General features: G+C 42.1%; 1 protein-coding gene across 1 annotated transcript in view; it reads right to left on the bottom strand.

Annotated features, from left to right (window-relative positions):
- The window catches only part of LOC142594579 (uncharacterized), a 101,336-nt gene extending 90,747 nt beyond the window's left edge, over window positions 1–10,589 (bottom strand). Inside the window, exons 1-3 of the mRNA XM_075718982.1 lie at window positions 10,494–10,589; window positions 8,579–8,695; window positions 4,083–4,184 (exon numbers count right to left, since the gene is read on the bottom strand). Coding sequence (XP_075575097.1) covers window positions 4,083–4,184; window positions 8,579–8,695; window positions 10,494–10,589 — 315 coding nt within the window. The remainder of the gene's footprint in view (window positions 1–4,082; window positions 4,185–8,578; window positions 8,696–10,493) is intronic.
- Window positions 10,590–16,047: the final 5,458 nt, after the last annotated feature.

Raw genomic sequence — 16,047 nt, forward strand, 5'->3', positions numbered from 1 at the left:
CAGTAAAGTGTAGCACTTCAGCAACAGTATGAGAACCTAGCCCAGTGACACAGGTTGATTTGGCAAGGTAATACTCAGCGTCACGTAATAAATGTAGTTTTGATTAGGAGGGCCCATCTGTACTCTTAAACCAAACAGGTATTAGGTGCTTCTGTGTAAGAGGCTCACAGCCCTCCAGACGTTCGCAGAAGTTCTGCTGAACACACAGCCATTTTGCTAAAACAAAAGGCATTCCTAGAAGTCAGCACGATCATAACAGAAATTTCCCTTCACCGAATCCATTTCTTTTGGCTTTTTTTTTTAATCAAAATAGTCTAGATACCTCTCTATATGGAAAATGTGCAGAAAGTCTTATTCTGTGCAGGAAACTAAGCTGTGCGGTACCCCCATCAGCTATCCAGGTCCCATTTTTTGTAACATTTAGCCACCCTTCTCATAATCCCTTATCACTGAGTAAAATCCTTCAAAAAACAGTGTCCTCTATGTTAATTCTATGCACTCAGAAACTAATATACAAAGGCAGACCCATTTAAAGCGCCTTCATTTTACAATTAAGCTCAAACTAAGCCAGGAGACAAAAAAAGCTAACTTCATAGGACACGCTTGCAAGAATACCACTTCCAGCCTGGTATTGCCACCAGTACATCATTTGAACAAGTTACTAATTTTTCAACACAGTTTATATGTAAGACCGGCTTGATGTAGCTTTAATACAGAAATAGTAACTTGCCCCAATTTGTGTCATATTCAGCTAAGAATATTAATGTAGTTGAAAACTGACATTATAATTTAAGATTGTGTAGGATTTCACTTAGAGCAGAGTTAAGCATTCTTTAGGTTCTCACTTTGCTTAAATTTTGTTCTTGTATTTTTAGAGAGGACAACTGAATTCTCAGTTCATTATTCTGTGATGTGCAATCCCCAAAGTCTATAAAGTACATTTTCTTATCTGCCTTTTACAAGTTTTGCCTGTTTTCCTCTTTTTTTTTTTTTTTTTTTCCCCTGTTTGGACTAGAGAAAGAAACACACTCAACGTCGTATTTCTCAAACCCACATTTTGATAAAGGCCCAGACACAGGTGAAAAACCAAAATGAAGCTTTCAACTGATCTGAACTACAGTTTCCCAGTGAGGAGCCCCCTTTCTCCCAGTGTTTGCTCAGCCAGCCCACGACACGGCTCCTCCTCGGTGTTGAAGCTCAGTGAAGCTCACCCAAAAACCCAGCCCAGTCCCTCAAGGAGACCAGGAGAGATCCTCCAAGGCCATAGCTGGGGCATCATTGCACGTTGGTGCAATAAAGAGGTTTCGAAGCCTGAGTAATCACAGTCATTAAACTACAGTAAACATTGCAAGCCATATTTTACGTGTAAAATGGCAAACACTAATATTCAAATAATTAAAGAAAATAAGTATTCTCTTAATTTTGAAGTGGTAACCACTGGAAACCTCTGAGATGAGATCTGTCTGAGGTAGTATCACCAAAGAACAGCTGTATCTACTAACAATATTGTACCATCTATCTTCTATCCTTCTTGGGCTTTTTTTTTTATTGGAAGTGTGAAAAGTAAAAAGAGAGAGGTGCAAAGTCCAGATTTCAGGTCACTTCATGTGAACCTTGTAAACATAACTTTGCCAGACACATATCACTAATACAAACATACCCAAACTTGGTGAATACTCAAGAAAAAAAAAATATATTAATTTTTAATATTATTTACATTTGTAATATACTGAACAAAAATCTATGAACTTTGGATTAGTTCAGCAGGATCAAAATTTGATCCCCCAATTTTAAAGCATCTCCCAACAGCTCTTATACTTCAGGAGACGGAAGACTAACGTTTATAGAAGCAGTGGGACACCATATTTAAGAAAAATGGAAAAAAAAGATAATTTCTTAAATATTTAACAACCTGAAAGATATATGTACTTCATAAAAATGTAAATATGTCCCCAAGCAAGTCATATCAGCAGTTACTCATATTTTAACAGCTGAAATACTGCTATAGCTGTCAAATTATACATTAAGTTGGACTGTTCAAACATTGATATTAATTTTTTCTGCTGCAGCGTGACGTGTTTACCTCGGCTGGCTCCAGGTGCCCACCCGGCCGCTATTGCGCTCTCCCTCCTCCACAGGCTGGGGGGAGAAAATGGGATGATAAGGATGATGGGCTGAGATAAGGCAGGGAAATCACTCACCATTTACCCTCACAGGCGAGACAGACTCGACTGGGGGAAAATTAATGTAAATTATTGCCAATTAAAATAGGTTTGAGGGGCGAGAAACAAAGACAAAAATTAAAACACCACCTTCTGTGGACTTGGTAGTGTAGGTTAATGGTTGGACTGGATGATCTTAAAGGTTTTTTCCAGCCTAAACGATTCCATGATTCTATGATTCTCCCCTCGTCTTTCCCGGGCTCAACTTCAAGCTTTCATTCCCAACGGCTCTACCTTCCCCTTCAGGAAAAATCTGCTCTGGCAGGGGCCGCAGCCAGGGCTCTGCGCCCCACAGTCTCTCCATCATGGCTGCCGGGGGCTCTGCCCCAGGCCTGCAGCAGCTCCTCCTCCCCTGCTCTCACCTGGCCGCTCGCAGGGCTGTTCCGCACACTTTTTTTCCTCATTCCGTGCAGGTTTTGCCCTTTCTTAAACGTGTTTTACCCAGCAGCCCCCCCAGCCTCGTGAGGGGCTCAGCCGTGCCCTGCGCTGGAACCGGCTGGAACCGGCCGCTCCTCACAGGGGCCCTGCAGCCCTGACGCCTGGGCCCGGGCACCCAGTGCAGCGTTGAAAATGTCCGACAGCGTAATCGCCAGAGGACAACTAACCCCTGACGTGCTCGCCACCTTCGTCACCGGCACCAAGGTGATCCCCAGCGCGGCAGCCAGTGTCGAGGCGAGGGAGGCAGCACCAACAAACGAGATACAGCTGCCTGAAGCGGGCCCGCCTGAAACAACGGCTCATTTTTAAAGCTAAAAAGGCTCCAAATCTTGAACGATGAAAACTTTACTGCCCCCGGAACTGGAACGCTGGCAGATTCCTACAAATAGGTCCCGACACTGACCTCAGACGCGTAAATCGGGTGTTACTCTCCCGCAAATGCAATTGCCATGCGCTGAAACAATTAATTTTGTCATGAATGAAAAGCACTAGAAAAACTGAATCAAACTGTGGTGCGTTATATCTGCTAAGTCTGCACATGAATATTTAACAGGCCAGTTTCTTCTATTAAGCATTAAACTGTTGAGTAAATGATACAGTAGAAAGTCTGAGAGTTGCCAAACACTTAAGTGTTTATTGATTTTTTTTTAAAGCAATTTCTATCGCGTTTGTATCTGCTGCAGGGAGAAGCACTGAAAGCTCTGGAGAGCGAATCCATTAGTGAGCAGAGAAGATGAATCAGAGTAAACATCAGATAAAGTTCCCTGTCGCTAATGCACCCCAACGTCCCTGGAAAAGCAGTTTCTCTGCAGATAAACAGGGTGCTCTCCCTCGATCACGAGGGTGTCCTCGGGTTATCCTCGCCACTTCCTTTTTCTGTGCCAGTCTTGGACTCGGTGATTTTTGGAAAGGTCTCGGTCCCCTTCTTTCACGAACCTCGCATGCAAACTAATATGCTGGAATCATGACAAAAGGAATTGAACACCAGCATGTCATTTTTTTGTCGGGGGATTACTCCAAATTGACCAATATTTGAGATTGGGTGTCTTACAATGAAAGCAGTAAATAACTGTAATTAGAAGATTAAAAAAAAAAAATCATACAATCATTTAGGTTGGAAAAGACCTTTAAGATCATCCAGTCCAACCATTAACCTCACACTATCATAGTGGTGTAGTCCTGTAACTGGTTAACATTCACAGCGTAACTCCTAAAACTGCAGAGTTAAGTAATTTGTTCTGGACCGTAAAACCAAGCCATACGTATCAGGGAAGCAAAACGTGAGATAAATCTCGGCGTGTTGGGTGCCGGCGGCCGCTTCACCGGGCATGTAGTCACTTCTGCTTCGTGTCAATGCCGTGACAGCTGTTTCAACAATTGGCAGTAAAGGCGCTGGAAGATTTTAGAGCATGTAACACTCACCTTGCTCTTCTTAACATTTATTGAGCTACTTCTCTGTTTGCTTCTGCCCTCAGATCTGCAGCGTGGAGGCGTTTGTTTTGCTTTCTTGTTGCCCTTTTTGGACTGTGGAACAAAAATCATTAATAGCTCATTAAAATACATCTAAAATGTCTCAGTGATTCTGTTGGTCTTAAATCAATTTGTTCTTGCATGGTAAAGCACCAAAGTATAGACTCAAAGCTGAAGAGGGCTAGTGGAACAAATTAGACGTGGCATTCAGTCAACAAGAGAGGACACAACATCTCTGTGGCAGAGCCCAGTTACTAGTCCCGTGCCTGTGCGGCACTAAGCATGGTGTAAATTGTGCTAATGCTACAGAACGGGCGACGACATACCGCTGCGATCCCAATAAGCAATGTTATTAGGCGCAATTCGGTCATTGCGTGCCACTTTGTCTCTTGGTCAACCTCAGGAAGAATCTCATACTGGGTTTATGGGGAAGAGGGGTAAAAGAGCGGGCATATGAGCAGCATGTGGTTACACGGTAAATGGCACTGCTTCATCAGATCACTCAAAGGAGGGCACTTTCTGCTACATCCCTGGAATTCAGTGGGATAAAGCAGTGCACAAAGAGGGACCTTTGTTCCTTCTGCTGTTACCCAATACAGAATGACAGGCTACAGAATAAATTACACAGTGTTATTTTAAGTGTGCTAGAGGTTTTAGCGTTGATTCTTTTTTTACATTTCAAGGTATTGCTGAAATCACACGTCAAGTTCACAGTATGCTGCATCCCATGCAAGACAGTCTTTGTCTCTGAAAACTTACAAACCTAAATAAACAACATAGAGCAGCTAGGGAATTGGCCTCATACCATATTGCTCCGTTCAGAGTAGTTCAGTTCTAACAGAAAGAGTAAGGTGGATCCCTCTTTCCTCTGTTCATGGATGTGTAAGGCAAATTTCACAATGGAGTTTCCTGTTGTCCCTCACTCTGGGTGCTGTCTGTAAGCACCAGCAAAGCAGCTGGTTTGTTTGTTTGTTTTTTACTTTACATAAGATATAATCTTGGGTAACCAAGACTGCTCCCAGAGGGTAAACAAAGTGACTGAGAGCTCTGTTTTTCCAAACACCACTACGCTTCTTTCCATCCTTCCTCTGCTGATGGTGAGCCAGGCTGTCTCTCTTCGGCCAGCATGACTTGGCATTTGGTACCATTTGAGGGGTGGATTTCATATTTGAGAAAATTTGAACCTTGCAATACCAAGCAAGAAGATGGATTCAGAAAAGGAAGTTTAGAGTCTATTCTTTTCTCTAACCAGCCCTCAAAATTATCTAATTACCCACCAGCAGAAGATGGTAGGAGGAAAAAAGCAACAAAACAAACCAAATAGAAAGAAAAAGTTAATTGGTTCTAACAAAGCAGAGCGCTGCTTGGAATGGAAAAGAAACCTTTTATGTAGCTGTTCTGCAGTCCCTCTCTGTGAACCAAAGGTGGTCATTAGAACCGCTCGTACTACAAACACCAACCATCTGTCACTCTTTTAGCTGTGATGATTTCTGCTATAGGCCAGGATGCTTGGGAGGAATCCAGAAGTCTTTTCTGAAAACAATTGTAACAATGTTCCCTCCCCCATATTCTCTGAATTTTTCCTGTTTTCATCCGATGTTCCGCTGGTGGGAACCCACCACATCTAAAGACGACGGTGAAACTGGAGGGGGAGCAAATACACACAACAAAGGTAAATACACTCAAGAGGTAAGAGTACAGGGGGCTATATGCAAAGCAACTTTACTACATGTGAAATAATCATCCAGGGTGTTTTGATGTGAATTAGACATTTAGGGGGGGAAAAAAAAAGGTTGTTGCTGGACCCTGAATAAGGTCATCTATATAATCCTGGTTGGTACAGCAGACAAGTATGAATACCTTTTCTTTAGTTCACCACTGTACCTGGATAATAAAACCAGATTGAAATAGCAATAAACCCGAACGAGCTCTTGGCTGGAACCTGAACTGGCCCCCGGTGTAGATAAAGTCGGCACGGCGCATCGCGACTGGTGACGGCGAGGGCAGAAGGGAGCTATCGCTAATGCCAACGGGAGCACTCGCCAGGGCAGCAACAGTTGGCACTGACGCCATAGACTACCACCCCTAGGAAAAACAAAAGTGAAGGCTTGCTCAAAAAGACCTTCTATTTCCCGGGCTTCTTTTCCCTGTTCTATTGCTATAGCCTTTCTCACCTCCCCACAGTAGAGGAAGAAATAGGAAAACCATTTTCCCTTCCGAGCTCTCATTTCCAACCCAGTAAGGTCTGTGAAACCTCACTGCCTCCTCCTAAAGCTGTCAGCTTTCTCTCAAACTGCAATAAAATCATTCATTTTAATAAGAACATTAGATACATTTTTTTTTCTTTCAATAACCACTATTTTACAGCGATTCAGCTTTCAGTTTTTATTTTTCTTCTATATGTTACTATATCGTGCTATGGCGCTACATATATCGGTACGTAAGCACAGAACTTTTAAGGTTATAACAGATGGTAATGAAACGGTTCCCCTTTAAGCACAGAAAACGCATTTTAATGCAATTAAAATAATTTCAGATTTACTTTCCTAGTACTAAATGATAGGGAAGTCAACGAGGGCGCTTATTTATATCTGTGTAGGGTAAAAGGAATGCTCAATGGAAAACCAAGAAAAGCATCCTGGCCTACAAGCCTGTGAGTCATTCTGCATAGCACATGCTTGCCTATAGCTTAGCAACGAACCAACTTGGATGAGAAAATACGTAGAGAAGCAAATATATCCTCTAAAAACAACGCTTGTGTATGGGTGCGTGAATCCGGTTGGATTGCAGGGAAACATAGAGCCTTGGCCTTTATCTTCTTCAAATTCACTTGAAGCTTACAGTAATTTCTGTTATTTCTAGGGATTGAAAACCAATAGTATATCAGCTGTAATTAAAAATACATTTCAACACTTGCTGAATTTTCTCATCCTGTGATTTTATCCGTTTTCTTTCTAAGACTGATTTGTTCCACGGTTTTATTTGCCTCATATTGGAAGGAAAAGCAGACCCAAAAATACACTAAGGGAAACTGTATAAATGGGAACTCTGACAAAAGCCTTATAAATAGCTTCAAATCAAGCGAGCGCAAGTGCGCCCAGCTGTCATGCTTTGGGTCTGAGCACAACATCAGAGCTTTTCTCCCAGCTCGTCCTGGCAGACAGAGTGGGTGACTGTCCGGGGTGGATCAAGTCTTCAGGCACAGGGCAAGATTACTGTAACCTAAAATTAGCCTCCTAAATTCATACATAGGCTGTCAACTCTCCAGCTTCATTTCAGAACTACCCAGCTTCATTTCAGAAATGCCGATCACGCAATATTCTGCTAAGCACTTTGAAAGCCTTTTGTAGAAACTTGCTATAGTTCTTATAATGGTTCTGAACCTCATTTCAGGTGAACTTTTTTTTTAAATCTCACCATCAGTAACTATTGAGGAACTGTGTAAATACATGGTGAGAAATAGCTTTATATTGTAGGAGTAGACTAAATGTAGTCTTTTACACATGCAAATTAGTTTATTTAAAAATAAATGTACCGCTTAGTAGGCAGCATAGGAAGCAGCGGCTTTTTTATGTGGCAAACATGAAAAGGAGCTACGATTATTTTAACAATGAATGCCTAAAAATGTATGTGTTGGGAACAATAACATCAGTTCACCACGAATGGTGATATCACACATGGGTAACATAGCTGAAGACAGACCAGGCAATCATTTTTTATAAACCATTATTATGATGCCTTGTGGCAAATCCAGGAGACAAATGGGTTGAGACATAGTTTAGACTCGGTTTAGACCAGACGACTAGTTTAGACGTACTAAACTACAATTCTTAACGTCAATTATTTGTTGTGGGGATAAAAATATTTCCTCAACAGAAGTGCAAGAAATCGGGACAGACTGAAAGAGCAGCCATGGCCTTCTGGGACTATGAGCTTGGTTTTCAAAAACGGGATCTACAACTCCCTTCAGACTTCACAGGGCACCAGAATTCACCTGCTATCACAAGTTTCACAAGCTCTGGAGCAACTCTTACTTGACAGAATTGGCACCATGATTACAGCCACAGCATAACCAAAATACCCCATCTCTGGAGCCAAAGGAGGTGTGTAAATGTTGTGACCTTATAGCTCACAAAGAAGCTGCATTCTCATTGTGCTTATCATCCATGTAATTTCTGCTTAAAAAAAAAAACCATCTCCACTCTCTAAGCTGTCTACCAAATAGTGGGATTTTTCTTTTTTAATTATTTTGCATACTAGATGCGTGTCCTACAATAGAAATCTTTTTATTAACAAGGCTTTACATAGTTCCTCTATAACTATTAATAGCAAGATTTAAAAATATGCTTATTTTAAACAATTGCTTATAACCCCACCCCTCAAAAAAAAAAAAAAGGCAAGTTTTCAGACAGATTCTGGCACGTCCCGGATTGGAAATGGTTACTCACCACTTTGTCTTCCTCTTGTTCTTTAGTCAAGGGCTTATCCACTTTTGAAAATGATTGATTTGCCTTGGGGGAATCCAGTACAGAACAGCCATGATCCAGAATGTGACTGATAGACTTCTGTAATAGAAGGAAAAGTGGCTTGAGAGCATTTAAACTCCCTAGAGAGAAGCCTAAATTGGCTTCCAGGCCTTCTGACTTTTAATAAAGTCAGCCAGCACCATTTCACTAGTTACAGCTTCAAGGTAATAGACATATTACATGGATATTTCTTCTTTCCTTTCTATATGCCTGTGTTTCCTCCTTCCCTTCCGAAACATTCATGGCCTGTCTTGCATCTGTAATTCAAGGTTTGGAGATGCTGGGTGGGTATTCTGACACGCCTGTAAAGAAAACTGCCTTTCCCGTACTCCTCCCAGGGCTTTTCAAAAGACAACTAAGACGTTTAGTCATAGGAGAAATAAGCATGGCTCCAAGTCTCCCTTTTCATCTAAGGAGTTTTACTGCAGATGAGCAGCCAAAGTGCTTTTGAACCTTGGAAACGAGTCCTTTTGGAAGGCAGCCGCCCAAATGTTTGGTAGGTATTGGGAGACAGTAGGTGACACTCCTTAAAAGCAGCAGCACTGTGCCTTTCCTTTTGGAGAGCAAGTAGCTTCCTGCCAGCACTCGGAGATTCTCCACCCATTGGGAACAGTGAAGTGTTTTATATCCAGTAATAATATATTGTTCTCACTTTGCTATTTATAACAACTGAGTAAAGTGTCTGTACAACAAGGCAGTGTGTGCCAGCTAAAGGCATAGTCAGAGACACTCTGAGTGAATCTTACAGTTTCAGTAGAGTTTTGGAACGGGAGTAATTTTCCTCCCATCCAGAATCGAGACAGAGGTAAATAACATTTTCTTAAGCCAGCAATCAAAAAGATTCATATCAGGCAAAACAAAATGCTGTGCATCAACACCTAGCAACATATTCTGGGGTTTTCTTTAATCATATTTAAAAGGTAAATTTCTACTGAAAGCACACACTTGATATTTCAAACAGTTTCAGACTGGGGTAGCCTGATGGCTGCAAGTTTTATCCTCAAGAGGAGACGCTGCTTTCCAACTACCTTTCTGTTTCATTCCGAACTGCAGGCACAGTGACCCAATTTGAGATGAAAAACCCTAGAATGGATTTCAGGAGAAATCTCTGCACAGACAGAGCATCTTAATTGAAGAGAAATGTGAAAGAACTCAAGAGTGAAAAGAGTACAATATGCAGCTCCCAATCGGTTGAGATGCATTTATACGCTGAGAAGCTAGTGTCCAGCTTCCAGTGCAGTGAATTCATAAACCGCTTAATTTCAACAGTATTTTGCAAAAGATTAAAAATCCATCAAAAAGCAAGTATAATATATTCAAGGAATATATTCCTTGAAAGGAAAGTATATCTGCAAACTACCTGCAAACCATACAAAACCCATTGAGTTTTGAAATTCAGTGTTCTTTTATTGGGAAAACATATCCAAAAATAAAGTGGAAATTGCATGGGAAAACTGGAAGTTGAAAAAGAAGAAAGAAGCAAGGTCTCTTTCCTGGGGGAAAAAAAAATGGCTATACATTCTAGCTATTCAGTACAGAATCAGTGATTCAGTTCCAAAAGAAAAATCACTTCCCTTGTCTAAAATCATGGGTCAGGAACCAAGCCACTGAGCCATGTATGTCCGGTTACGACCCCTATATTTAAGTAACAGCTAAAACGCCGGTTAAGAGAAGTTAATCTTGCAACATTTGTACAGAGGAATTCAGCCTAAGCTTCCTGCCTCAGTTGAAGAGAGAAAGCGATCAGAAGCGTGACTGCTCCTACTGAGCGCCACACAGAGCTTTCCAGCTAATGTATTCTTGGGTGTCCAGCTGGGAGTGAAAAGCTGGTGTCTACAGGATACAAATTAGAAGATTCATACCGAAGATGCAAGTTTGCTAATGCTTGTATTGCTTGCGTAATGACGGTGCCAATACCCTTACTGGCATTCATCCGCCGTCTGTGCTTGTATTACACGCTTCGGAAGGGCAAGAGATGGGCTTTCTGTGGTTAACAGAAGGAAAATGTTTAGGGGGAATTAGCACATTTAAATTAAAATTGTGCTTACTGGCACAATAGATTGATGCACAAATTATTCATCTCCGGAATCACAGGTTTAAGTCTACTTCGCATGTAGGCCTGAACCAAGTACCTTGAAGCTATCAGGAGCATTGCTGTGAGTTTCAGTAAGAGAGGCAGTAGAAGTCCCTCCTTAAGCAGACAAAAATTCCAGCAGAGAAGCTAGATTGAAGCGGCTCATTTGTACACGTACAGGTATTTCAGGAGCTCACTTAGCTGTCTCTTCATTTGTAATTACTTGTAGCCCTTCCCACTATTTAAAGGCATTATTTTTACATTTTATTTCATAGCAACCATGTGAAGCCCAAGATTATATTGCCTGATAAGCCTTTTGAACTTTTAACTTCTACCATATTCTAGAATGGTCCTGTGCTATATATTTTAGATATACTCCAGTAAAATTAAAATATAATCCTCCTCATACTGTCTACTTGCCTCGAAGGAAGGTGGGTAGGAGATCAGCCACCCTTTGGAGCATCTCCCAAAGTCAGCAGAAGGATTCCTACAGGAGTTGATTTGATTCTAAATAAACAGACAGCCATACTGGAACAGGAACTCCAAACCCTCGGAGCCTCTCCGAGATGAAGGTTTTTCTTATCGATTTCTAATCATCAAGGACTACATCATCAGCCCCTGTAACCTGGAGTGGCGTCACTGCAGTCAGTGGAGCAATGCTTCGTTGGTGTGCCAAGTGAAGATCTAGCCCGTGACACAAGACGCATCTCCTCAGGGACTATGTACTATTTAGGCCTTGCTAACGATGTGCCTACGTAGAATTGTCTGTCTTAGCGGCAAGTTCACAAATGCGTAGGAAAACACTGGTGAAATTTTGATTAGCTACTAAAATGCTAACGATGCTCTGAATTTCTTATAGATGAACGAGTAAGGCTCTTTTTAAAAAAAACACACATTTGAAACAAAACTATCATGACTCCCAAATGAAGATAAACTGCGAGTCAAACTTCACCTCCAATAAGGTAAATGCTAACAGAAACATTACTAAACTAACACATATACGTTAACACTATAGTAGTACTCCTATAAAGCTGTAACAGCCGTTAATAGGCCTAGCTTTATTTCACCCATAATTTATGTTGTCCCACATCACACTGAAGAAGCCTGAACCTAAAAGCCTCCTACTCCAACCAAAGCGAGCAGAGGATCCTGGCGTGACAAACGATATCCAGAAAGAGGGCCCGTGTTTGTGCGTTACGGACAGCTGGGACATTTTTCTGAACAACAATGTGCAAAGTGAACATGGAGGAAATTGTACGGCAATACCCTGAATTATTGAAAGGCTAGCTGTGCAGAACAAACATAATTAAAGGGTCTCATTATCTTCTAAATAATCATTGTAAATAATGCTTTAGATAATTACTTCATTAGTTCTCAAAACACTGGCTTTGATTCTCCTCTGAGATTCCATCCACTAACTCTACTCTGAATAAATTGCCAAAAGGGAAAATCAAAAGCAGAGCAAGCATGTGAGCTGGAAATGCAACGTGTACATGCTGTATGAACTGATTTAAACCTGGGATGTTTGGAAATGTTTTTTGCAAATTTTCAGAAGGTTAAAAGCGGTTTGGTCTTTTTAACGTATGTATTTTTTTTTTCTTCAGATTGCTTTCTGACGCAGTTCGGTTCATTTGCTAGCAGCTATTTTTATCCATTATAAGATGGTTGACAGCAGTGTGGGTAGAACCAGGATTAGTCTGTATCATGGATGACTGTCCCTCTAACTAAACACACATACTGCCATTTTTCTTCACTACAAATACAATGAGGTAGATTCAATAATAGAAAAGACTACGCCTCTAAAAGCAACAGCCTAAACAAAAGGAAAGCCAAAGACCAAGAGAAGAAACGGGCAGAAAAATCTAAGACCTGCAATGAGATGGCTCAATAGCTCAGAAAGTCTGCCTTTGGAAAAGCGAGTATCTTTTTGCAACAGCGTTCTGCAAGTACTGCCAGTAATTAAAGCAACGGCATGAAAAAGTGGCAAATACTTCCCTGGTCAGGCCCCAAGGCAATCTGTAGCACTGCAGAAGGCCGATACTTACAAGTCGTGGTATTTTCAAAGGCCTTTGCCAAAAGTCCATTAAAGAAATTAAGTAGCAAGAGGAAAACGGTAAGTCTGGAGAGCAAGTTAGCAATCACCCAATCCTTTAGGTAGAAAAGGTGCAGTAGGCAAAACAGCAGCATTTGAAACTGAGAAAAGATGATTAATTTTCACGAAGGTGATTACTGAAATTTTGAAAAGGGAGATCAGCAGCAACCACAAAGCCTAGAGAGAACCGGGACACAGTTTGCAGAGATGCATACTTCATTTTTTTAAAAACAACCAAACAAAAAAAAAAACCCCTCATGTGCTGGTGTTAGAAGCAAGCAGCACATTTCAGGGCACTTAAGTTCCTCTCCAAAAAGGCACCCTGGAGATACTGAAGTTCTTTCAGTTAACAGCCATTATATAGACATTATTAGAGGCTAGAAAGCTAACGTCAGGTAAACACGCATGACCAAACATATGATGTGTGCCCTGATACAATGCTGTGGTGTATGAAGATTGAAGCAATAAGCATTAGATTGTATTACTGCAAAATTCAGAAGGCTATCCTAAAGATGTTGCTAGGCATAAATCAATCACCACCAAAAGGACCAGAAAAAACTCATCCCAGAAATTGGTTTCTGAGCCCTAGAGTAATTGGTAATTTTGTTTTAGGGAAGGGGGAAAAAAAAAAAAAAGAGAGAATAGCATAGGGGAAAGGGATCTTACTACTTTCTCCAGTCTTTCAATCACTGTCAGAAGCTGAGTACTGCTAGTTAGGCTACATAAAAAAAAAAAGAAAATACTCAAATCCAATGAAGTATTATTCTACAGTACCCACTTTTTCTGCACTGTCAGCATTTACAAGCAGTTTCCACACGGTGGTGAGTTGCAGATAGAACATAACCCTGCATGAGCCCCCCACCATGGCAAGCTGGTAAACGTTGCCTTGTTTTCCTCAAATTTCCACTTCTCTTCCCTTCCCGCTTATTAGACTATCGGCCGCCTCCTACAAGACTGCGGTGCTCCTGTGGTGAGTGCATAAGGCATCCGTGTTGTGACCTGAGTAGTCTTGGTTAATCCATATTCTAATGGTTATGGTTTAACACTAAACATACAATACTATTTCGGTTAGAAGAGGATTTGGCTGCTAACTCCCCACTGGCTTCCTTGTTTGGGAAGTAAAACTACTTCAACCACAGATTACATTAAAGGACTATAAAGTGAGCTCTTACACGAACGGCACCTCTGCCGAGGCCGTACTCACTCTGCCGTACTCTCCAAACCCAGCTGCACGCCGTGTTACTTTGATGTTGTCCAGCTCGACTCACTTTCAATTGACAGTAACAAGCATGGGCTGACCCAACAGTCTCATGTTCTCTCTAAAGTATGGATATAGGAAATAGAATTTTGTATGCAAAATAATCCTTGGTTTCTTCCCAACCCACAAAGTCTGCTATGTATCGTGTGTGTGTGTGTGTATATATATATATATGCGCTACTTGGATTGTAACTTAGCCATTTTCTAAGAACTATTTGCTCTCAAACATCAAAATCCTTCTTTCCCCCTCTTTGCAGTAAAACGGATTCAAACGCGGCCAATTAAAGCAATCACTCTTTACAACACAAGCAGAATTATTTTGTAATTACTTACCATTTCGATAGATTTCCCTCTGTAAAAACCTTTATTCCAGAAGTACTTTTGTTCTTCAGAACCTAGTTACGAGCAGTTATAAAACGCTCTTTTTTTTAATTCCAAAGTGCTCATTTCCAAGCGCCTGGCTGGCAGAGGGACCCAGCATGTTTGACAGAGGCAGCCAGGAGAGGCTGCAAACGGCACCGCAGGACGGGGCGCCCGGTTACTGTACGTGACGGGGCGGACTGAGCCGACGCACAGGTGCAAAGGCTGACCCACCGACTGTGGCGCGCCGAAGAATGCCGCCGTTATTTTCAGAAGTTGCATACGAGCCCCGTGAACGCGTCAAATCAAATGTCACATTAGGTAACGTAAGTCTTTAAAACCCCCGTTCACCCCCCCAAAAACCAACCCACATCCAAACTGTTCTCTCAAAATGACATTCAGCACAACTGTCTGAAAGGGTGGTTGTTTTTTTTTCTCTGAAAGGTTGGTTGGTTTTTTTTTTTTTAAATAGTATCATTTTTATACAGAAAAACATCCTTCCTCATAGGCAGCAGTTTCCCTTTCTCTTCTAAATTTTATTTATCAGGCTTGTGTTCACCAAAACTCACGTAGTGCTACGCTGAACAAATCCTGCCCTGCCTAGAACCACCTAGTCTGTGTTTTACACTACAGAGCGAAGAGAAGCAGAATAAAGGCAGATTAATTTCTGAAACAGCTTTAGTTCATTCTATTGAATTCATTTATGTTCTGATCTGGTGCTTTTTCCACAGGTGGTATGGCAGCGCTGTGAGAAGCGGCAGAGATACCCACCCTTAGAAATAACCTGAGTGTTTTGGTTGTACAGATCTTTGCAAGAACAGCCATTTAACATTTCCCCTCTGCCAAGATTTTACTTTCTTGGTTTGCCTTTATGGAGAAGTTTGCCTTATTAATTGTGAAGTTTCGCCAAGTTCAACATTCCCACTCCTGTCCAATTTTCCCAATACCGCGAAGAAATACCGAACTAAGCATAACTGCACAATTACCTTACCGTTAGTCATAAGTTGGCCAATTCCCAACTTCTGAGTGCTCTGGTATTAGCTCTGCGCGCACATCCTCATCGGCCTTAGACCAGTACAAAAGTTATGATGATGACTTATTTCTGCACGAAGACAGCACCGACTCAAATGAAAGCAAATGAAACCTCGGGCGTTCTTTCCTCAAAACATCTCCGAAAAGGCTCCTACATGACGAGGGCAGCACAACCAAACCTTCCCCTTCCACAGTACCGTGCAGACGCTTGCATTTGCTCGAGCACCGACCGTACGAAAGGCTCGCGTGGCTCAGGGTGTGAGGTACGAGGGATGGCGAGGGACGGAGGCACCCGAAGGAGCGGAGCAGCAGTCCCCGTGCCCAGCGCAGGCGGCGGCTCTTCCTCCCCACCTCCCATCCCTTGCAGCCACCGCGGCCGTCGGCTCCGAGCAGGCTGCTGGCTCCCATTCGCCGCTGGAGATCCACGGAGGCGAGAGGCAGCGCCGCTGCAGACGGCCAGCCGCGGCGAGCGAGGTTACAGAGAGAAGAGAGGTGCAGCATCACCGCGGGGTAACGCCGCTCAATGCGCGCCAGCAAAAAGCTGCCGGAACGGCAATCGAAATGGAGCTTCAATG

Source organism: Pelecanus crispus, chromosome 11 (assembly GCF_030463565.1).
Source record: "Pelecanus crispus isolate bPelCri1 chromosome 11, bPelCri1.pri, whole genome shotgun sequence".
Classification (NCBI taxonomy): domain Eukaryota; kingdom Metazoa; phylum Chordata; class Aves; order Pelecaniformes; family Pelecanidae; genus Pelecanus; species Pelecanus crispus.